Below are 24973 nucleotides of genomic sequence, written 5' to 3'. Positions count from 1 at the left end.
GTAGTTGAAAAGATATATAATACTAACACAGTTGCTTTCATGCCTAGTTAAATGTAACAAGTAGTTTTGTTAAATACTGTGCTTGTTTTACAGTGTGTTTTTAAGGTGACTTCAGATTTACTGCTGGGAAAATTTTTAACGTTTAAAGTAAATTGGTCCATCATGGAGTTTTTGATGTCCAGTAGGGGCAAAATACTATGATAAACAAAATAAGTAAATTCCCCAAGGCAAACTTACTCCATTACCTCATTTATGGATCAGTATGCCAAGTTTAAAAAGAAAGGTGATTTCTCTGGAGCAATTCAAATGGCAGAAAACCTTGTGATAGTTGAACTGAACTAATAATTGAACTGAACTAATAATTAAACTGAGTGACAACAAACTTTGATAGAGTAACAGTAGGAAAAGAAAAAAAGTCAAGCAAAAAATGTTTTATTTTTCCTAGTTCGTCTATAAAACTAATAGAAACTGGGTTGTTTCCAATACAAATCTCTGTTTGGTTATCTTTGCAAGACTTTAAACCTGATTTCCAAGCTTTATACTTGCCAGTTAAGAAAAGGAGCATTTTGTATCCTATATTTTCAGATTTTTTTACTTTAGGCTTTATCTTAACAAATTGATTAGAATGCAAGCTGATCATACTGCTATAAGAAATAACATGTATTTTTTGCATATTAATTGAAGCTTCTTTGTATGATATAAAGTTAGAGTGTATTACACTACCGTATCTTCCGTACTGAGGTACAGCTGCATGACTTGGATGCATATTAATGCTGTAAACTATTAACTCTGACCTAATACTCAAGTTGGAATGATAAGTAGGGAGTGCTATATTGCCACTTCTGACCAGCACTATGTGGGAATTTTTTAAGTGTAAATTGCTGTGCCTGCAGGAATTTGGGAAAATCACAGCTCATTAGCTGGTTCTGGTTACAGTGTTGTCTTCCTTTTGTACAGAGATCCTGAAAGAACCATGGAAAATGCTCTTTCAGGAGTCATTGCCTTGCACAGAAACAAGATAACATCAGTTAGCTGCCTGATAGTATCATGACATAACAGAAAATAGCTTGTAGGGACTTAATCATCTGGAATAGCAGTATTGGATTGGATTATTTAAAGGAGATACTTCTGAGTCAAATGTTTTATATTTTCCTGATACATGGTAAGAGAAGTGGTGTTTTTTCTTCCTTACTTACATTTATTCTTGAAAGATTGTTATTTTCTTCTACCTCAGTGATATCATCCTGAGCCTCTTCGTTCTAAGATTTATTTTCCTGAATTGTAGATTAAAATATATCTGGTAGAAATGAAGTTTTAATCTAATTGTAAAGATAAATTTGAAGGAGAATTTATGTGTACCTCTGTGAATTTAATTGATGAGAACACTTTTAATAGATTGACGAAGTGTTTTAATTTGTTTGTTTAATGTTTTATCTGTAAGGAATTTCAACTTCTCTTATGTTTAATCAATTTTTTACTTCCTAACATGTTAACTATATATAATGGCATATTTATGATATGAAATAGTCAATAAAATAATGTCATTAAGTACAATACCATTCAAAAAAGGTACCTTTTTCCATAATGAAGTATTAATTATTGCATTCAGCAATTTAAAAGTGGTAAGTCTGCTTAAAGACAAGGGACAAGTTAGAATGTGCTAAATTGATGTGCTGGATATTTGCTCATAAAATATATTTTGTTGAAACACACATTGCTTACATTTCTACTAATTAGTAATTGTCCAAATATGTAATAGCTTGCAATAATGCCATTTAGAACTCGTAAAGTGAAGTATTTCTGTCATTATGATTTGCTTAAAGTAAGAACACAGTCTAAATGTGAGGATTTTTAATTACTACAAAATAAACACTTCACAAAAATGTTTTCACTAAGGGGTTTTTTGTTGTTGTTCAGTCTCAGTTTGAACTCAGGGTATTCCATATTCGTGGAGAACATGCTGTATCAACTGCTCAGCTTGAGGAAACCATTGCACAGCTGAAGAATGAACTTGATAATAAATTAAACAGAAGAAATGAAAAAGCAAAGGATATTGGTGTTTCTACTGAGGATGATAACCCACCAAAGACATACCGAAATGTATGTATACAGACTGACAGAGAAACTTTCATAAAGCCTAGTGAAGAAGAAAACAGAGCTGTGAAAAATAACCAAATAGTACCCAAAAAGCTTAATATTTCTTCTTTGTCACATAGTATTTCTGCCCAAAGTGAAAATAAGGACAATTACAATGTACAATCTTCAGAAAGTGTCTTATCTTGTCAACCAAAACAAATGCTGCTGCCTCCTCCTCCTCCACCACCACCACCTCCTCCTCCTCCCTTTCCTGATTCTTCACTACCAGGTTTAGTTCCTCCACCGCCACCTTTGCCAACGGGTCCGAATTCACTGACATCTCAGTTTGGATCTGGTCCACCACTGCCACCTCCACTTTCTGAAGGCTGTAGGAATTTTCAAGCACCACCACCGCCGCCACCACCACCGCTTCCAGGGTTGGGACCTCCTGTTCCTCCTCCACTGCCTGGATCTGGGTTACCTCCACCCCCTCCACCTCCTGGGCCTGGGTTCTTTTTTAATAGCACTTTATCTTCAAACCAAGGTCCTCGAAAACCTGCCATTGAACCTAGCCGTCCCATGAAGCCTTTGTATTGGACACGGATACAATTACAGGGCAGCAGGTAAAATATATTTATTTGGACTTAGAGTTACTATTTATAGGCCATGATACAAGGATATATATAGCCAAGAGATTAGAAAGAATTATTTATTCTTTTAAAATCTTAGTTAGAATTAGAATTGAAATGTTGGTCAGGTGACAACTTAAGAGTTTCATCTTTCCTTTCCAGTCACTTCAAGTGATACCATCTTCAGAGCGCTGTTATGTCATCCTCTATGATTCCAGAGGTTAAACTGGAACCCAACCTCTGTGTATAATTCTGTCAGAGCAGGAAAAGTAAAACATATATATAAATACATGCAGCTCAGGAACCTGTAGCATGAAGCATCCATTATGGAGGAGTCTTACTACTGATAGAAACCTCTATAGTTTAAAAAAAAAGATACAAAAAATTACCAATCTTACTGTGAGTTAGTTCTTATCTATCAATGCTAGATATGCTTGAGGGAAGGTATGCCATCCAGAGGGACCTTGACAAGCTTGAGGATTGGGCCCATGCAAACCTCATGAAGTTCAACGAGGCCAAGTGCAAGGTACTGCACCTTAGCTGGGGCAATCCCCAGTATCAATACAGACTAGGGGATGAATGGATTGAAAGCAGCCCTGCAGAGAAGAATTTAGGGATACTAGTGGACAAAAAATTGGACATGAGCCAGCAAAGTGAACTTGAAGCCCTGAAAGCCATATCCTGAGCCCCATATCCTAGCCTGCACTAAAGGAAGTATGGCCGGTAGGTCAAGGGAGGTGATTCTCCTACTCTGCTGTGGTGAGACCCCACCTGGAATATTGCATCCAGTTCTGGGGCCCCCAGTACAAAAAAGACATGGACCTGTTGGAGCGGGTCCAGAGGAGGGCCACAAAAATAATCAGAGGGATGGAACACCTCTCCTATGAGGAGAAGCTGAGAGAGTTGGGGTTATTCAGCCTGGAGAAGAGAAGGCTTGGGAGGAGGACCTTGTTGCGGCCTTTCGTTGTATAAAGGGGGCTTATGAGAAAGATGGAGAAAGACTTTTTACCGAGGCCTGTAGTGACAGGACAATGGGCAATGGTTTTAAACGGAAAGGAGGCAGATTTAGATTGCATATAAGGAAGAGATTTTTTACAAGATTGGTGAGATACTAGAACAGCTTGCCCAGAGAAGCTGTGGATGCCTCATCATTGGAAGTCTTCAAGATCAGGTTGGATGGGATTTTGAGCAACCTGATCTGATGGAAGATGTCCCTGCCTGTGGTGGTGGGGAGCGGAACTAGATGATCTTTAAAGGTCCCTTCTGACCCAAACCATTCTATAATTCTATGAAAGTAGTCTAGCAGTATATACTGTTGTAGCAAATCTAAAGTTACTATGAAATATATTGTTTTATTGAGTTGTTTATAAGGGATCATTTGGTGAACAGGTATAAATAAACAATTTCTGGACAGTCTTTTTGAAATGATCGCACAACTTCTGTTTGTGCTATCCATTTATTCAACTGACAGGAGAAAAAAAGTACTCCCACTTACACTTTCTGGCCCACCTTACCTTACTGCTACAGTGGTATGTGGTTTCAGTGCTGCTCAGCTGCTTTTTTGGATTTTGATTGATTCTAACTTTGCTTCAAGTATTTATTAGTGTAATCTAGAGCTCCATTAAGAGGCTTGGCTCAAAAAGTATTTTTTGGGGATGCTTAAGTGACACAGACTATTTCAAGTTTAACAAGGAGTTGCTAGAATCATGAAACAAAATTCAGGTCCATTGTTATGCAAGTAATGAAATAACATGATTATTCCGGTCTTAAAATTCAAATTGTTATTATCTGTGTTCAAAATTATTATAGCATAAGTGTAGTTGCAAAACCACAAAGTTTATTTTAAACATTTTAATAAATTATGATGTATGACAACCATATAATAATATTATGCCATATACCATATATATGGTATACTATAGATAGACACTAGATTACCTACTCTATTATATACTATGACTATTATATATTATGAATTACATTATAGATAATTTATTATAGATTACTTTTTATATTATAATAAGTCACTATAACTTATTTAAGTATTACAAATAATTTACAATTAGTTTTTAATCTTTTAAAGTTATTTTTAGGGTTATATTTGAGAAAGTAAATATCTGCATTTAAATGCTTTCAAATACAAGCTTTAGTTTATAGCTCCTTGTCTGAATTTATTTTGCTGAGAAAAAGTCATTCTGGTATAATAAATCATTATAAGGTGTTAATATTTTATATAAAATGTTTGACAGAACAAACGGTTAATGAAATATCAGTTATATTCTTTCAACGATTCAGAATTAAAGGCACTGAAATATTTTGGAGCAGAAAGTTTGAGCATTTTGGTTTTACTTTCCCAAAATTGCTAGTGAAAAATTGTTTCATAGTGAATAAATAGTTGGTCCATAAATAAACCTTGTTGTAATTCTTCCTATTGATTCACTGAAATCAAAATGTTGTTCTGAAATATTGCTGGTTCATCAAGCTTTTGCTGAATGCAAGATAAGGTCTCAGTCATAGCTTTCTGGTGAACTGCTGGTTCAGATGTAATGGTCCAGTATTTTCATGCTCTGCACTAGAACTAGTAACTTATTCAAGGGTCTGCTGCTCAGATCAGCAGCTGTCCAGGACTTCAAAGTTCTTGTTGCAGAGCCAGAAAGAATCCTTCATTCTTCAGTGTGTCTGACACTAGGGCTAGCATCAGGGAGAATGAAGCTGTGGAGCTGTAAGCATGTCCTGTGACACAGAGTGTGCTTCATCAGCAGATGCTAATGGAAAAATTAGACTTCCTTAAACATTCACATTCGTAAATGTAAAATCCTAAATTTGGAAAAAAAAAAAATTTGGTTTCCCTTAAATTGGTAGGTATTGCATTTTGTTGCATATTGCATCTAATAAACGTATGTTTAGTGACATCAGCCATTTGTATTTTATAGGAGGCTTCATCATCTTTTTTTTTTTTTTTAATTACAAGTAATTTCACTGCCTTTTAGTGACATCTGCTGGAAGAAGTGGGCCCACCTTCTACTGATAGAGACAAGAGCACTCAGAAATTTTGTCCCACATATCTTACTGAGGCATTGAAATTTTGAAGCAAAGCTCATTCAGAATTGAAGTGCCGTCTTTGCAGCACTACATCGTGTTTTCCCCAAATCCAGATAAAAATAGAGGATTATGTAAACAAGTTCCAAAGTGTTCCAAAACTAAATCTGGTCTTGGAAGGTGCAAAAAAAGAAGGAAAGATAATCCACATTAAATATTTACAGTTGGTTGAAGGGAGCAGAATACTGCTTAGTCTCCCAAAATATCGGGCACATAATTACTCTAGTTTCTCAGAACTGCAACAAGGATAAATATGAACATACAATGTCTGCAGATAGTATGAAGTGAATCAAGTCCTATACAAATGACCCCAAGTGCTCTTAAAATATGCTTGAATGAAGTTTGTTCACTATTTGTTGATATTGTTTATTTTTGTGGGTCTAAACAGATTACTGAGAATTTCTCAAAAAAGCTCTGCTTGAAGTACTCCTAATCCTCGTGGAAGTGGCAGAAATCTCTCGAGATGCACTTGCACAAGCTGCAGTTGTAATATTTGGTTCTTGTACAAAAGATGCATTTTGGTAGTCTAGCAGGCATGGATACTAAATAGCTAAACTTTTTGGTACAGCCACAAAACAGTAACTTTGACTCCTTACAAGAGCGAGGTACAGGGAAGGGATTCTGTTTGTATAGCAGCAGTGCATGTTGCTTTGAATTTTAAATCTGTTATGGTTTTTCATCTATTATGACTAGATCTGTTATGGGTTTTCATATATGTATATTGGAAATTCTATTATTACCTTTCCTTTTATAGGAAAACTGCTATGCCAACATTATGGGAATCACTAGAAGAACCTGATATACTTGATACTACTGAATTTGAATATTTATTCTCCAAAGACACCACTCAGGAAAAAAGAAAACCATTATCAGAGACTTATGAAAAAAAAACCAAGGCCAAAAAGGTATTTATGGTTTCGTTGTATTTGCTTTTTTTGTGTCACTATTTAGTTTCACATTTTATGAAAACTCCCTTTTTATTTACTTGATGAACGAACAGGTAATAGATGAGTTTGTAAATCTCATTTTAAAGCAAAATAGGTGGATTGCTGATTCATCTCTTGCTTGAGAATGCAGGGTTATTATTTGTCTTGTGTTGTGGTTTAACCCCAACTGGCAATGAAGCACCACACAGCTGCTCACTCATTGCCCGCTGGTGGGATGGGGGACAGAATCAGAAGAGTAAAAATGAGAGAACTCATGGGTTGAGATGAAGACAGTTTAATAGGGAAAGCAAAAGCCATGCATGCAAGCAAAGCAAAACACGGAATTCATTCACCACTCCCCATCGGCAGGCAGGTGAGGCAAGTGTTCAGCCACCTCCAGGGAAGCAGGGCTCCATCACATGTAACAGTTACTTGGGAAGACAGAGGCCATAACTCCAAATGTCCCCCCTTTCCTTCTCCTTCCCCCAGCTTTATATGCTGAGCATGACATCATATGGTATGGAATATCCCATTGGTCCCTTGGGGTCAGCTGTCCCAGCTGTGTTGTCTCCCAGTTTCTTGTGCACCCCCAGCCTACTGGCTGGTGGGGTGGTGTGAGGAACAGAAAAGGACTTGACTCTGTGCAAGCACTGCTCAACAATAGCGAAAACATCCTTGTATTAGCAACATCTCAGCCAAAACCAGCACCCCTGGGAAGTTTTCTTGCCTTTGGAAATGAAAGTTTCAAATCCCAGTGAGGTAGAAAAAATATTGTGTACGAGAACTGAATGAAAGTTAGGCCGTGTCTACCCTTGAACTCTTTTATGATTAAAGGCTGTCATTAAGTTACTCTAGCAAACCTGTCTTCCGCTGAGATTAATTTTATTGGAAAAATACAGTATAAAGCAAGATATATAAAGCACTGTTAGACGTTTTGAATAAAGAATGCCAAAAAACCTTTTTTCTGGTATACCTGAAGAGCTGTGTCAGGAAGGGCCAGGACAATCATGTCCTTAATGGCCAAAAGTTTATGCGGTAGCGCAGACATTGTCTGCCTTAGACACGATCCATTAGAGAGAGAGCTTGTACTTGTCAGGTACTATGTGCAGATAGGACAAAGAAATTACATTAGTAGTATTTGCTGCAGGAAAAATGCTGGGCTGAATAATAATCTATAGTGTTTTCCTAAAACGATGTGGTTGTATATTAGAAATCCATTTAAATATATCCTATGTCGTAAATCTGTTTGAGTTTACCTGCTTGGAACCACAAGAGGGCACTTTGTATGTAACCTATGTTATCTTCCTTTTTCAATTTTATACATATAGCGTGAAATATACATCCATAGATACGTGGCAGTGCAATCAGATGTTTCAAAACATCTTTGATCATAAACTTCCTGTCTTGTGTCTTAGCACAACAGTTAATGAGAAGTGTAAATAAGGCTATAGCATTTATACAATTCAAACTCATGTGATACAAAAAGTGGAAAATGAAAACTGGGGCCAGGATGGGGGCATGCTGGCATTTCAAAATACACCCTAAACAAATTGTTGATTGTTACAGTCCTTCAAACGTTAGATAGCAGTTGGACACGAACATCTCCGTGAAAAATATTTTGACATACTTTGTTTGACAAATGCTTCAAGTGCATATGGCATGTAGTACTCAGCTGGATCTGTAAATCCCGTTAGTTCACATTTCTGATGCCGTCTTTCTAAAATTTATTTTTACATTTCATTAATTCACCTCTCAGAAAGAATTATTTAATAGGAAATACATGTTTCTAAAGAACTTTAAAGATGAATGTAACCAATGTAACTTTAATGGAGAAATAATATGCACAACTAGTTACCTTTGTATTTCAAAATCTCAGCAATTAAGTGAATATACCTATTTCTCTAGGTGTACGACAGCAAACCAGGAAGAGAATTAGGCCAGTATTCTGAAAGATAAAATTTAATTATTCTTTTTCTTTGCTGCTTTGTAAACTAACTTACTTGTTACGGAAGCACAATTTTTTTATGATCTCTCTTAACTTTATCCAGAATCGAATTGGGTAATAGTTACTCTATAAAATATAGGAAATAATGGTAAAATAATAAGTACTATTTCTTGTGAGAAACCAAAGTATTTTCTTACAAAGATATCTTCTTTACTTATGTCACCGTTTGAATCATTCTGTTTTGCTATTAAATGTAAACTTGTTATTTTAAGACTAGGGATATATTTACTGAAATTAATGAAATGAAAAAAAGAAAAGTTCCTTTAAAGTACTGTGTGAAAATACAACAATAAATCCTCTAAGAGATAAATTAAGATTTATATCTATTACTATGTCTTTAGTTTGGTAAAACCCATGGGATTATGATCATGGTGTCTCCAACCATGAGAATTGTAGGACTTTCTGTGAAAATTTCAAAAACTCATGGTCAACAATATTGAACTTTCCGTCATTTGTTCAATTTAAAAATTAAAAATAAATCAGCTTTTAGAATTCAAATGAAACTTTCTTATTGTATATCCTGTCTTTACACCTTTCTCTTGTTATATGACTCATAGTAGCAACTGAATATTTTTACAGACAGTTGGTCCTCTTAGATGGTCCTGTGTTTTTACTTGTCTCTCTGAAAGCCCAGATGTCTGCAGGCTGGCTCCAATGGATCAATCTTGGTGGGCTGCAAGCAACAGAGTAGTAGAGAGGCATTTTATTTAGTTACAGGAAGGTTTATTAGTAGATAGTAACAGAAAGCTCCTGTAGTTTAATGTAAAACTATCAGTTCTGCTGGCTTCATTTGTGCTTTCTCAAGCTTTTTCTCAGCTTTCAACTTTTCTTGCCTTTTTTTTCTAACAATTACATCTGTCTACTAGGGTTTTAACAACAATCTTTTTCTTTGCTTCAATACAGAAATTTGTGCTTGTCTGGTCTTAAGAATTCTACAAGTGTCACGGTGTATGGAATTATATAGTCTAGTTAGAGATGCTTTCTACAGACATTAAAACAGAAATATGAATCTTATGAGGTTTATCATATATTGTAATTTTTACCTGATGCTACGTTGTTTTGTATTTCTTTGAAAATTCCTTTCTCATGTTTTATAAGAAAGCTTTCCAAAGAAATATATAGGTACAGCAATAGAATCTGGAGTAGTAGTTTGTGTTTAGAATAGGTCAGCTGTTTTATTTAATAATGCATGTCAGTGCTGACCTATTCACTGCATTAAATCTCTTCTCCTCGGCGTAAACATTGTCCTGTTTCATACCATCTTATACAAACCAAGTTTGGCCTGCTTGGTATTTAGAAAAATGACAGACCAATAGGTGGTGCAAACATGATTGTGAGGCACCAATGTAATTCTCATTCAAAGAGAAAAGTATTAAGTAATCAAGTTCCTTATGCAATTGGGAGTAAGATTCTATCGTTCAAATTAGAAGGGAATTGTTTCTCGTTTAACTGGGTCTTCTTTATAAAACCCAGAAGACTTTAACAATTAGTGGCCTGATGAATTATGACTTCTTTACCATCTATTTACATTTCTCTTGCAGTTCCAAATAAAATAATATTATTCAATTTATTCTCCAAATTATTATTTTTGTGAAACCAGTCAGAATAATCTGTATGCTTAGTCTGTGAAGTGAATGCTTCTGTGGAAAGCATCACATGAAATGTATAGAAATTTCACCTCATTCTATTCTTATCCATTTGTCCACATAGTTGACACCTTATGGCAGCACAGACTAAAATATTCTCTGTATGCTGTGCTTTTGTTGCTTACAGCTGATAGACTTCTAACATTTTCATCCAGAAATATCTAAATCTTCTTGTACATAAATGGAATGGATGGTCTGTTTTCCAGTACTATTTGGCAAGTTACGCTCAGAAGGGAAGCTTCTGAGTACATATTTATATTTATATATATATATTTATACTCATACATATAATGTACTTACAATATAATAAATAATTTATAAAATAAATATTTATGATATAGAGTATATTTATACTCATACATATAGGAGAATACATTGAGGATTCTGTGAGCAGCTATGCTGGGTCTGGTTACTTCAGTATATTCATGTATGACCTGTATAATGGAATATTAACTCTGCAGCCACCATCTAGTTGCAAGAGCCTTCAAATATACTGGAGTAGACTCTTTAGAAAGCTTTTATGTATCAGAGATATGGTCTGAAAGATCGAGATAACCACACAAAGCTAATACAGGTAACCACAAGGTTAATATAGCTAAGGAAATTCAGCTACCTAAAAATAAGATGGGGTACAACTGACTAACTGACTAGGTAATAGTTTAGCAGAAAGGATCTTGGGATTATAGTGGCTCACAAGAGCAACATGAATTGTCAAACTGTGGTACTACTAAAAGGGGAAACAAAACTCTGATAGATAACAGAAGTATTGCTTGCAAGACAATCTACTCAGCCATGTCTCAGTTAAGAACTGCATCTAGATTTAGGCATTACAGCCCTTCATTAAAAATTACTAACTGTAAAGAGTCAAGAAGAGTGAGAACGATGAAAAGTGTAAAAGTAGTCTCTGAGAAAAGAATTTAATTATTATGGTTGTTTAGTCTAGAAAAGGGAAGGCTGATTGGGACCGACAGTAAGTGTCATCAAGTGCATGCAGCTGCTGCAAAGAAAAATTTTGAAAAGCTTTCTAAGAGTAAGAATACCAAAGGAATGTTTAGCAATTTTGGCTAGGGAAATTATATTTCTGTATTGGGAGACCTTTAAGAAAGTTTGTTTAGAATGATACGCATATAGTTGATACTGTCTTGAAATGCAGAAATGCTTTGGATGACATTTGGAGTGCCTTTCCAACATCGTGATTGTGTTACTCAATTAAAAGGCATAAAGTCCACTTTCTGTCCATTGCCCTGTGGATGAAAACAGCTGTCTATCCTTTTTTCCAGACTGGAAGCACTTTCATGATTCTCAAATTTGTTGCTTTCATGCCTGCTGGAAAATGGCTTATTAATTGAGTTACACTAGTTTCTAGAGGCTATCATCCTGACATGAGGATGAAATTATTAGAATTTGAAATGCAGTTATTTAAAAATAAGGTAATCTAACAAGTATGTGGGAAAAAAATGGAAGGGAAATTAAGAACCTTTCAGCAGAAATGGTAATATGACTTCCTAAAGAACTGCATAGAGGGTGATCTTATTTATTTTTAGGCATTTATTAGCTTATTTTGGAAAAATATGCTACATTCACTTAGTAGTGATACAATGTAAAAATAATATAGTTTAAATGAAGGTCAGATGTACCTTTCTGGTACACATACATTGTTGAAGTTTGTTATGGTTATGCTTATCTGGGCTTAGAAGTTCTGCAAAGTGTGTGGCTGCTCATGCTTCTTCTATCATGCACTCCTTTGGAAAATTTAGTTTTGGAAGAACCCCTTATTTTTTTTCCAACTCTGCATCCTCTGAAATATTTCAGGAAACCCTTATTCTTGTGAATTTATCTGCTCTGCATATATGCGATCTTGTAAATAAAAGTTCTACAGTATTATGTAGGTAACGATCAAAATAAATATTCCAGGTTTTTAGGTATTATTTCTTGAGAGTAGAATTTGTCTTTTCTGGATTGGGGAGAATTTACTGTCTAGATGAATATATTCATTATGTCTCAATATTAGAGCAAAATAGTGTGCAATATGTTTAAGAATTAATAAATATAATTCTTCTCTCATAATAATGCCTTTGAAGTGTAAGACTAAAAGCATTACTATCTTATATGAGGTATTACAATGCAGTGATTTTTGGATGTGATATCTATGAAATGGAAAAGAGACTATTGCTTGCATCCTGACTTTTCCAGACGCTGTAGATGGATAAATAATGTATAGAAAGAGTGGGATTTACTTACTAGGATAGTTCAGAGGTGGTTGAGTTTGCAGAAGGCAAAGTTGAAGTTACTGGATAAAAATAAGTTCATTAGCACCTGAATATGAATCAAATAAATATTCTCTCTGGTTTTGGGTAATTCAGTTAGCTTAATCTAAATATGTAACTTACTGGTGTGATGCAGCTTGGCAATATACATTGGATCTAAAAGTATTTGTGCCATGTAAGGTGTTGTGGTCTTCAGTCAAGCTTTTTCAAATGCATGTAGTTGGGCCCACTTTCAAAATTACTTAGAAGTTACAGCTTCTTGGAAATCAAGAAGAAAAAGGGCTAGATCCACTAGGTTATTTCAGTACATAACTTCAATTTAGGTATTGATGCTATTGGACATTTAGACTTTGAATAAGATTCCTATTTTTAACTCCTATTTTTAAAGTATCACTGATATGCTTGTGAAAGTGCAACTGTTAATCTCGACTGTTTTCATCATCATTTCTGTATTTTATTCTGCTTAGATTTCAGTTGTAGCATTCTGGGCATATCATTTCTGCAGCTATTCTATTATCCACTAACATTTGCATTAAAGCATTTATCTAGAAATGTATGTTATATTTTAAAAAAATATTGTAAGTTATATTTGTGAAATTGTAAATGGACTTCAACTATGAAGTTTTACGTACTAAGGATGTTCGACTGTAAGTAGATTCAGTACAGTATCATTAAGGTCCATAGGTGTTTATGAAAACAATGAAAACTGAAAACAATTAGCATATTAAAACTCTAACCTGTTTTCTGGGAAAAAAATAAAATTGTTTGTTTTTGAAAGAACTCAGCTTTTAATAGATTTGAATATAATTTGAAGGATCTAACATCTTTCCCAGACTGTGAAAGTCTGCTGTAGATGTTTTCATGTCAGATGGACTGACGTTTTACGTGCAAACAAATTTGCTTTTATTCATTCTGAACTGTTAACCTTTCTTGCCTGTACATATCCATGCAAATTTTTAAGCTGATAGGCACGTGTAATTGTTTTCAAGCCATAGGTTCTCCCTTTCCTGTTAAATTTGCAGAATCAAAATCTGTTCTCGTAGTACCAAACAGAAGAAAGGCAGAATTAGGACATATATTTTGGAATGAAATAAAAAATGTGATTCATTATGTATTAAGCTATGACACCCTATAGGCCTGAAAAAGAAGTAATATAGAAAAGAACATTCCTTTGCTGTGATTTGTTCCATGTGCATTCTGTAGCTCCATTGCTGGACTTACACATAACACATATTTTGAAGTTGCATTAGTTTTTCCAATATATCTGAGCACTTGTTAGTAACTTATCCTCAAAAACTCAAGTATTTTCTATACTTTTTCAAGGAACAGGATAGTTGGATGTTTGTGATGCCACTCTGTCTTCATCTTACAAAAAAAAGGAGTAAATGTCAAGTAATTTGTGTCAGGTGTATGCTCCAAATGAAAGTCCATCAATCATTTTTGGCCCTTTAGTGTGCAATGATTATCATTTCAAAGACGCAGGAGGACATTAAAGATAATGGGTTTTCTGTTGTCTATTATCTCTAACAGACTTCACATAATTATTAACATGTGTTCTCATTTAAGAAGAGTGTCAATATTTTGAGAGAATTGCATTTTTTTAACTGAAAGGGATATGTCTGTCAGCAAGTTTTTTGTCCATCTAACTAAATGAGGAATTACAATTAATGAATTTTGTGTTTCTGCAAGAAGGGCAGATATTGCAGAAAATGTTGGAAGCTTTGCAGAGTTGGAATACAATGACTGTCTTCAGCTGTCTGCGTAAGATAATAAACAGTGTTCAAACGAGTAGAAGTAGTAAAATGCTAGTGCATGCTCTTCGGAGGCACTCTCACTTTCTTTTTATTTTTTTGTGCTATACTGGGAAGAATGAATATGGCATTTCCTTGTTTACCATAAAGCTCTGCAGTCATGTAGGATATGGAAAGTATCCATAAAGGGCAAATACCTATTTTGTGGCTTTGCCTTGTTTTTATAGTTTTGATAGGAATAAAGATACTGAAATAAGTTTCTTACTAGCTCACTCCTTACCTCCTTTTTTATCCTGAAGAATTGCCATTTGTTTGTTCTTTAGCAAAAGGCTAAAAATAGAGGGGGGGGGGGTGTCATCTAATAGGATTGCAAATAGAATTACATGTCTCCTAAAATATTTTTAAAATATTTAAAAAATATAAAGCTATATTAAACATCCATGTTAAACAAAAAATAGTTAAACTTGGCTCTGCTTGGAGTGGGAATAGAAGAGATAATATCTAGTCTTAAGCTTCTGAAATTTCACTGGTAACTCTTGGGCCATTTCTGTAGAACGGCTTGAGGGGCATACTTGTGCAGGATATTCTTCCTCTGTTTGAACAGGGTTTCAGCAGACTACTTACGGGTCCACAGGCTGTTGACTTCACCATAAAAGTTAATGAGTGGGAATGGAGGGGAACACCGTGATATACAGGACAGCTTTTTAGCTTATGGCTTCTCTCAGTAAATTTAAATATTATGGAAAGAGTCCATGCACCAGCAGGCAGAAGGTTTTAGCTTTTAATCACTGAAGTACACTGAATCTGTTCAGATTTCAGCGCCAGTAAGTGTCCTGGACAGAATGTGGAAGTTACAGTGAGACAAAACAGTGAAGTCTATCATATAATCTTTAATGAAGTCCATTTCTGGCTACATTAGAGAAACACCTTTTAATGGGAATGACAGAATAATTTATGGAAGTATTCAAGCTTCAGTATGTCTCCACTTTTAAATTAGATGATAAGTATTTGAAGGATGTAGAAGGGGCACTTGTGTACAGCAAACCAGCTAACTTAATAACATTAAAAATAACAATAACAAATAATGTTATGGATTAGTGAATAAAATGAATTGGCACCAGAAGATGCTGCATCCATTACAGCGATACATTCATAGTCTGGTGGAGTGGCAGGCAGCTGGCAAACCCTGCCAGCTGGCATAGCAGCATCAACTGGCGTCAGCTGGATTTTAGCTGCTTACCTGTCACTGCCAGCTACAAGCAAGTCCCAATATGCTGAGAGGTGATCAGTGATTTGTCTTTTAAAAGCAGAGACTAAATAGCTCAACGCAGTCTTTACAAACTTTCATTTTATTTGCCTTATGGTTTTTATGACCTGGGAAAGTGTTGATTTTTTGTGTCTCCTTTCCATTTGGAATTCACACGCACATTTAATTCCCTGTCAGTGACTTCCACAGAGTAACCGTAATTTGGGCTGAAAATGAGTTATCTCTGAAAATATGTTCTCTGTTCTACTACTGATTATATACTTCTGTTGCAAAATCTTTCAAGTTATACATTGTTTCTAAAAATCCATGACGAAAGTCCTGTGTAATACTTAGTATTACAACTGTGTTTTTAGAGTAGTTTTATGCCCGATGTAAACTATTGTGTTGTCTTGCTCCATTTTTGCTCTCTAATGAATAAAATATTAGCCTTCAGTTACAGATTTCAGTTGGTTGAAGCTATTTCAGGTAGTGTGAGTCTAGTTTGATGCCTGGTAATTGTGACCATGTGTACATTTGTCAAAAATGCATGTGAACGTACAGTTAGTTGGCCATTTTAAAACCTGAATCTCTGTTTTAGCTTTTAAAATTATACAGGGTCTTCTTAAAATTTTTTTTCACTAATCTTTTAAGGAGGAAGTCTTGCTTAGCAATGTGAGCTAATTTGATCATATCTGGAGAGCATATTAGCGCTTAAAAATAGTTGAATAGAATGATTTCAAATGTCATTGTCTACAATGGCTATAGTCTGGAAAGATTTTGCCTTAAACTAGGCATGTCTAATGGGGTTTATGACAACCTATGAATTTGCCCCTGAACAAGGTCAACTTGGAGGTCAGTGAATGCTATACAAATTGCATACTACTCAAGCCTGTAATTATCCCTGTAAGAAGTTAATGTTCTGCGGAGTTCAGCAAATTCACGTAAAGCTTCAGAAATGACCATGATAAACTGAGCAGTTACTTACATTTGCCTTGAAAAATCACAGTCAACAGGATGTGATGCTTACAGAGTATTCATTTATGGTAACTTGTAGCCAAATCATCTTGTCTGCTTGTGTACTCAGGAGATAAAGAACCTGAATTCTTTCTCATTTGAAGAAAACACTTTAAATAATATTACTTTCTTAATATACAGCATACACACTGTACATATAGGCTGAAATAAAACTCTCAAGATAGATTTTATTTTTAATTTTGGCAGAAAATATGCAACATCTACTTTAATATAAGTTCATTAAATGTTGAGTCACTGCAGCAGGGACATAAAATACCTGTCAGATCTTTGTTGAAGGCAGCATGTATTCCAGCTTCTTCATGTATTGTCCAATTTCAGTACTCTATAAATAAGAAGTAACTTTGCATTTTCAGATTAAGATGTGTTTATCATTTATCTTTTTCCTGTATTTTTCAACTACAAAACTACTTTTATATAGGTGAATGACTAAGTAGTTGCACAGTTAAATATTCCTAAATCCCATAAGACATAGGTAAGAAACATTTGTATGAGTTACTGTAAATATTTCAGTTAACTGTCTGTAATGTGAGCATCTGTAAGAGTATCACAGGGGTGAGGGATGACAATTACTTAATTAAATATCCAAATATTAGTGTCACACAACTATTAAAATTAAATTTGGATATGTATAGATTAAATATTGTTCAGATACTAAGAATATAAATTTAGGGAAAACTTAGCTAATAGTTTCAATTTTGCATATGAGCTAGTATTTTTAATAGTATTTGTTCATCAACACTATGAAGTAAGCCAGCTGCTTGGTTGTGAACATTTCTTATTTTGAAGAACTTATGTCTGTATTGCATTTTGTGATGTGCTGCTGTCATATCTTCCTTATGACATAAATCACAATCACAAATACCAACAGTCCAAACGTTGTGGGAAGTTCGGCTTTGACATTTCTAACATCTGAACTACACTTCTGAAATTCAGATGGTTTGCTTTTCATTACTTTATTTATGGACTGATCCACATCAGTATCACTAATTTCAACCAGCCAGAATAACTTCCTCCTTTTCTTCTCCTCCCTCTACTCGACATCTGAAAAGATTACAGTTTGAATGTCAGTATATTATACTAACAAGTGTCTGTTACCCAAAGCCTGAACAAAATCCTCAAATACTTGTAAATTGTCAACTGGGTGGAAGAAGCACATTCAGACAAGAGTGAAAGAAACCCTTTCAGTAGCCCCTAGTGTTCCAGAAATAGTGTTGAGAGGGCTTAAGATGACAATTCTCCAATTCTCCCTGGCCGGGAATTATCTTTTGTCAAAAAGAGAGACTTAAATGTGTTCACACTGAAATACAAACTAACAGACAAACTAAGGAACTTGTGATGTACTCAAGAGTGTCTTAAATAGTTCTGTCCTGATCACCTTAAGGAGAAGGGGGAAAGAGTATATCCCAGAATAAATGTTTGGAGTGCCTTTTTTTCCTTCTTAGAAGCATCCCACAAGTAAGAGGTGATGTTCTTTACTAGGCCTGGTGAGAATTCAAGCTTACATTTATCAAGCTTGAATTTTATATTTATATCATTTATATTTGTTAAGGTGCAGGGCATATAGGTAAGGTTAAGGTTTTACTACCACATTTAGCTAATAAAAAGGTTTGATGTTTGGAGAGACATTGAATTAAATTCACAAATTACATTCTGTCATTAACATGAATGAATCCTTCATGGAGTGTTCATTTGATCTCAGATCATTTTGCATCATCTTTCTAGATTATCAAATTGTTGGATGGAAAACGATCTCAAACTGTAGGAATTTTAATATCCAGTTTGCACCTGGAGATGAAGGATATTCAACAAGGTAAGTGTTTCTCACACTTAATGTATCATATTTGCATGAATATTTTCTCATAGCTCCCTTTAGAGAATTTCTTACATAACAGGATGTGCTTTGAATATAGTCTTCTTTAAGATATCAGAAGAATCATTCTTCCAGTATATTCCAGTATGTGTAAAAGTTTCACCCAAATAATCAAAATTTAATTTAGGTACAACTCCCTCTGTACAGTTTCAGTTCACGTATCACCTTCAGTACAATGTTTTCTCAAAACTGTTTCATATTGCTCCACTACAGTTCCCTCCTTTTTCTTAAGCAAATCCTCTGCTGACAAAAATTAAATGGAGGGCTTATATATATAAATCTTTTGGGCTTCAAACATGCAGTCAGTATTTGCTGAATTGTTTACATTTTGCTTCATTAGTGGTATAAAAAGCACATCCCAAACTGATGCAGCTACCATGTAGCAATCAGAAAGATCATTACTGGATGGCATTTTTCAAAGCATAGGGCTACTCAGTATATAAATTCCATTACTGGTAGAAATTATCTGAGTTTGCCAATACAACTGTAGAGAAACACAGATTTTTCAGAACAACTGGGGTAATTCAGATTCTGCTTATGTTCTTGATTTAAAAAGATATTGTTTAAGGATATTGTTTATTTCTTTTTCACATTAAAAAAAGGAAAATATTCACCATTTAAAACAACTGCTGGAAGAATTGAAGTTGATGTCTCCTTTTTGCTATTGTTTTCCTTCCATCACATGCAAATACTGGGTAGGGTGTTGAGATGCTGCTGGCATTGATGATTATTAATTTCAGAAGAGCCTTTGAGCATCTAGCACTTTAAAAGCACAAGGGCTTACAGATGTCTCTTGGGATGGAGGGAAACAACGAAAAGAAGGAATAACTTTGTGCCTGCCAGTATTGTGTGAAAGGTATCACAACAAGATGAAAAAAACCTGCTATTACTAAAGGTCTGAATAATTTGCTGGCAGGAATTACAGCAGCATAGGTTAGGATAGCAGCTGTATTATAAAAACTGGGTAGTATTTTTACATATCTTCAGAGAAGTTTTCATGACTTTTTATTTTCCATGCCATGATGTTCTACTTAAAATATAATCTATCTAGCTATCTATCAGTCATTTGCTGTACTTCTATAGCTTTTGAAACCCTCAGGACAATTTATACTAAATTTAAGAGAAAGAATAAGTCAAATGTTTGGGTATGTATACACTAGAATTTTAGCTTGAATCATCAATGCACTTTTGAATCAAATCTACCAGTTGTCCCCTTTGCTGTGTTTGCTTTGCAGAGCAGTCTCAGAGTGCACAAGCGTCCTTCAGAATTAAATTAAATTAGAAGATGTGCTCTAGCAGCACATCAGCAGTCTCCACCTACAGCAGGTTTTAAATTCCACAGGATCAGATGAGAGATAGTTAAAACTCTCTGAAATGTGTATAGTGTGAACACTGGGTCCTTAGTACCAGCTGTTGCTGTCTACAAATCCATTTCTAAAGACTACACTACTTGCAGTTGTAGACATAGCTAATGTAGTCCTACAAGTTTAATGAAAATTAGCATGTTGGTAGAAGAGAGACACCAAAACAAGTGCTGTCACTGAAGGAAAGTTTATAACTCATCACCCTCTCTATTCGGAGGTAGCAAATGACTGGCCTGTCACCACATGTGTTGCTCAAGACAGCAATAGAATATGCTGCCTCTTGCTTATGGAAACAGCTAGGAGATACAAGCAGGATATGGGAGTACTGTTTAGTGGAACTTTTTTTTTAAATATATTACAAAGAATAGTCAAGATCTGTGTGCAGAGACTATCTAGGGAAAAAATCTGTAGAGAGGATCTTTAGAAATGCATACTACATTGAAGACAACAGTAGAATTATGCTTGTTTCTCTTTTAGTGTGTGTTTATCTCCTAGTATTTTGTTTAATTTAAATCTGTGTGCAATCCGGCCTACCAGCAGACAAATTGCTTGAAGACCACTATAGTCAATGTACTGCATGAAAAAAGATCATAATAAGCTAAATAGCTCATGACAACACCTAACCAAAAAAGCGTATGATCATTGGGTTAATGAATGTCCATGTTCTTTTTTTGGGTTTTTTTTTTTAACAAAGTGAAGTTACAAAGACCTACCTGTAAGAAACGTGAAAATTAAGCACCCATCCCTTTTTTGAAGCCAATTTCCATTGCATAATGCAGTATGTGAAAGACAGGGGAAAGAAAAGTTAGTGGTCTTTGGCAGCTTGCAACAGAGAATGTAGACACTTGAAGCATAAGAAAGTTGAAATTAAAAAAAAAAAAAAGAGGATATGTAATTTTATTTCAACTGTTTCTGGCCATGTTTGTTGAAAAGCCATGTACAAATTATTTACTGTCTATGTATAGTGTACTGGTTACTCTACCTTAAGTAGCCGTTACAAAAATACAAATATATTCTATATCTATAACTGCCCTATGCATACAGACGCATGCAAAATTGTAGAGAAGGCAAAACAAGAATAATCACAAGAAAAATTACATCCTTCTTTAAAATAGTGTGAGATCTCTGCATCTGTAGGATTACCCTCTCAAATGAAAGTAAATAGCTTCACAGCATATTCTGTAGATAGCTCAGCAGTGCAAAACAAGCAAGTGACCATATCTGGCACCCAGATGTTTCAGTTTGCATTTGATAATGAGCTAGCTGCCACAATTCAGGAAGGGAATCTCCTACACATGTTCGTTTGAGAGAGTGAAGTTCATCTTTTGCAGCTAAGTTTAAATTCTTGCTGTATCTAAGAGTACAGTCTAGGGAGAAGACAATGTAAAACTGAATAATTATTTTGGCTAGTGTTGGTATTATATTATGCAGAGGGACAGTTAACATTGTCATGCTGCACCTGTCCTAAAACTCAGCTTTTTGGTAGGTGGGAGAGAAGTCCTAGGTGCTGTAATGTTCTGAGAACACGAACAAATTTCATTGGTGAATCTGGTACTGAAGAGGGTAATATAGTTTCTGATTAGACCATATTCATCATAGTCATTTCCTGAGCAGAAGCAGCAGACAGAAAATCTATCTGTCTCGATATGCTATATAGGATCTGGTTTTATATTTTAAAAACAAATAGCAATAATCAAATTGTACATAGGTTTGAGATTATTTTCAAGGCTGCTTCTCTGTGGTTTTTTTTAAACCTTTATAAAGAAGACGTGAGGAATAGTAGGGGCCAGCTGTTAGGTATGGAATATGCTTTAAGACTACATACTTAGAGAACTAATCTCCATTTCGTATCAATGCACTTCTGTCTTACTTTTCCTATCATTGTTCAGCTGAAATATTACAGCTTGAGAGACAAACCTGTGGCTCAAGACTACTTGTGTAGCTTTGCTGTTGAAGTATTACAGCTCACTCCACAGTGAGATGTTTCAGTTCTGTTTCTAATGGGAAATGTTGATTATAACTGTATGCGAAGACCCTCTGTGGGCACTGATCCCAACTTTTTACGGTGCAAGATTCCAGTCGCTCAGGCAGTATAGTATAGTATATATAGTTCCCAGTATAGTAGTTAGCAATAGCAGGATACTGGAAAACACATAATAATACTCTTTTCTGCAGCACACATCATCTGTGCTGGTTTCCCATGAGCTACTGAGAACTTTGTTCAAGAGTAAACTGGCAAAATTGTGGGGCAGCCCGGATGAAAAAAAGTTTTAGCTGCAGAAAATGGGATGTAGACAAAATGTAGATGCCTATGTTCAAAAGACTGTTTCTCCAAAATCCCTCCCTACTTCCATAGTACCTACATTTTGCCACTAAAATTGTGGGGAACCAGAAGCTCTGCTTCTGTACTTTGCTGGAAATAGTTCACTGTCTAATACCCCTGATTTCCATCAGCATTAACTAGATGGTCTCACATGCTGGTATATCTTCCATGGTACCAAATCTATGAGATGCGATAGATCACACCAGATGCACACTTTATAGTTTATTGCACTCTTTGTGGCAATAAAGTGCCATATCGCTCCACGCAGAACACTGCAGGCTTTGCTGGTACACTTGCCTAGGCAAGAGATTAACACTGTAGCACTGCAACACTGACAGAATTAGCCTATATGGCAAAGGGGAGAATTTAACACTGATCCTTGGCATTTCTAATTCTATTTCTAATGCTAATTTACTATTTTTTTTCTTTCGTAGACTTTAAGCAATTAAATATAATGTCTGAGACTCCATTTATTAAATCAGAGTAGTACTGGCCAACCTGTAATAGCACGTATGGGGAACTGGTATGTTTATTGTGCATTTGGAACATTCTTGTGTTCAACAACAATGTAAATTATCTATGCAGAGGCACATTAAGCTTTGAAAATACTAGGGGAATGTATTTGATCACATTTAGATGGGATGGATTAGAATAGATTTTGTTAAAAAGCCTAGGTCATGCCATCTGCTTTTGTAGATTCACCTTCATTAGTGTTTTTTTTTAATCCTCAAATGTGGAATATATTTTTATTATAGTGTCACAGTAATGACACTCTGATCAGGAGCAGTGCAAGTAACTCTCATTGTCACTCTGATCAAAATTTTTTGTATGGCATTGTAGGAGGGGAACAACTTTCTAGAAAGTATACAGTTATGATTCTATTGTACGATGTCAGTCAACCAGTTGAAAAGTGCTTGATTGGTCTTGACCAACTTTGTGATTTACCCTCTGTTGTCAACATATTGGAGAAAATAATTGGAAGAATGTGAACAGCAGATTAACTCCTCCAGGCTGATGATCAGTCCAATAATCATTCTAATTCTATATTATATTTCTAATCATCCTGGGATATCTGTGTGGTCTTCCTCTAATGAGAGGCCATAGAAGTTATATAAATAGGTTGCATTGTCTTAGTGTAATTTATGGGTTACGGAACATCTAAACTTTGGAGAACAGTATCATTGTTAACCAGGCACTTTTCTTAGCATCTGAAAGGCTATGTTTTCTATTTATAAGGCAAACTATTCCAAAGCAAATCTAATCTGCAGACCTTAGTGTGCTCAAAATTTCTGAATCCCAGTTTGTGTTTTAACCATATCATGCAGCACAAATAGTTTCACAGTTCCTTCCTTTATTCTATTTTGGAAATACTTCTGGATAAAGATAAATGCTTTGGAATATTTCTTACTTGCATGATGTGTTTCAACTAAAATATTTTGCAGGACGGAAGTATAGATTATAAAGGTTTAAAAACTGTTTTTCCAAAGTTGTGTGACACTTCCACCTAGACAGAGTATGCATGCTATATATATTGTATACTATGCATGAAGTCTAGAGGTAGCTGCATACCCATCTCAGAAGTTGGGAAACAATTTTCTTTAAAAATTATTTTCTCTGTTCTGGAAAATTCACAACACACGTTTCTGTGAATCTGTCTTGGGCACCCAGCCTGATGTGGGCAGGTTAACATTAGTGCCAGTGTCTTCTGCTCATGATTTCTTGCAGGAGTTGAGCTTTCTTAGTCTTCTAGACCTACATTGTGCTCATGGTGCTTCTTTGTAATACATATTTTAATGTTTTTTTAATGTTAGTTAAATAGTGGAGAAAACCTTTACATAAGTTGAGAACATATCAGTTTGTCAGAAGTTAACCAGAGGGATTTGGATAGTTTAGGCAGTTTTGCCAAGTAGGCATTTGTATCTAACAGTCAATGTCATTTTCTAATTGACTAGATCAGTCACAATTTAATTTAAATTTCCCAGTGACGGGCTTCATGTTCCCATCAAATCAAGCCTTACTCAGCAGAATGTACTATATAAAACAATGAAGTACTTCCAGATCAAGTAAATGTACCTTTGGCAAGCTCTTTTTATTTAAATAACGTATTTCTGTTCTATCATTAGGGAGCAGTTAAGGTGATTTCTTCATATTTCATAGTTTAATTGTCACATTAAGTGGTTTGATACTCCTGAGTATATGTAAGCTCTGTCAGCAGGACTTAAATCCTGATTTAACCAAAAAATGTTTAGTAGGAGTGCGGCTATATATCAGAGTCAGCCTTAAGACTGCTGGTATTTAAGCTGGTTAAGAGGAGAGAAGTATCTTTTTCATATTTAACCTCTTAAGTTCTACAGTAGTATGTAAAGTGCACACATTATGCTTTAAATTCTCAACTTTTCTTTGGTTTATATTTTTGAGGTGATAAAACAGTGTATGTGAAAAATCTGTGTAGTAGGGAATCTGTTTTTTACAGTTAGATTGATTTTTAAAAAATGAATCTGTTAAAAACCTTTGGTACAAGTTTGTATTCGAAGCAATACTCTTAGTATGCGAAATGTAGTTGGCAAGTATTTTTATGTGTGCCTGTTAGTTTGAATGCATGATGCTGATCTGTTTTTTGTCCTAGCTGACGGTTATTATATCCTAATGGGTGCAACCCTGCACTAATGATCCTTGTGTATATAAATTCTTCTTGTTGTGAGCAGACACCATAGGCCACATAAAAATGTTTGCCTC

The 24973-nt window shown here is 35.1% G+C and overlaps 1 protein-coding gene across 1 annotated transcript in view; it reads left to right on the top strand.

The window, feature by feature from the left end:
- Positions 1-24973, top strand: part of FMN1 (formin 1) — a gene marked incomplete at both ends in the record, with an annotated part of 144345 nt that overhangs the window by 49269 nt on the left and 70103 nt on the right. Inside the window, 3 exons of the mRNA XM_082000470.1 lie at positions 1918-2699; positions 6559-6709; positions 18403-18490. Of these exons, the coding sequence (XP_081856596.1) occupies positions 1918-2699; positions 6559-6709; positions 18403-18490 (1021 nt within the window). The remainder of the gene's footprint in view (positions 1-1917; positions 2700-6558; positions 6710-18402; positions 18491-24973) is intronic.

Source organism: Phaethon aethereus (genome assembly GCF_964289735.1).
Source record: "Phaethon aethereus genome assembly, chromosome: 5".
Classification (NCBI taxonomy): domain Eukaryota; kingdom Metazoa; phylum Chordata; class Aves; order Phaethontiformes; family Phaethontidae; genus Phaethon; species Phaethon aethereus.
Note: the sequence above shows the minus strand (reverse complement) of the source record. Positions and strands in the feature narration are given on the sequence as shown.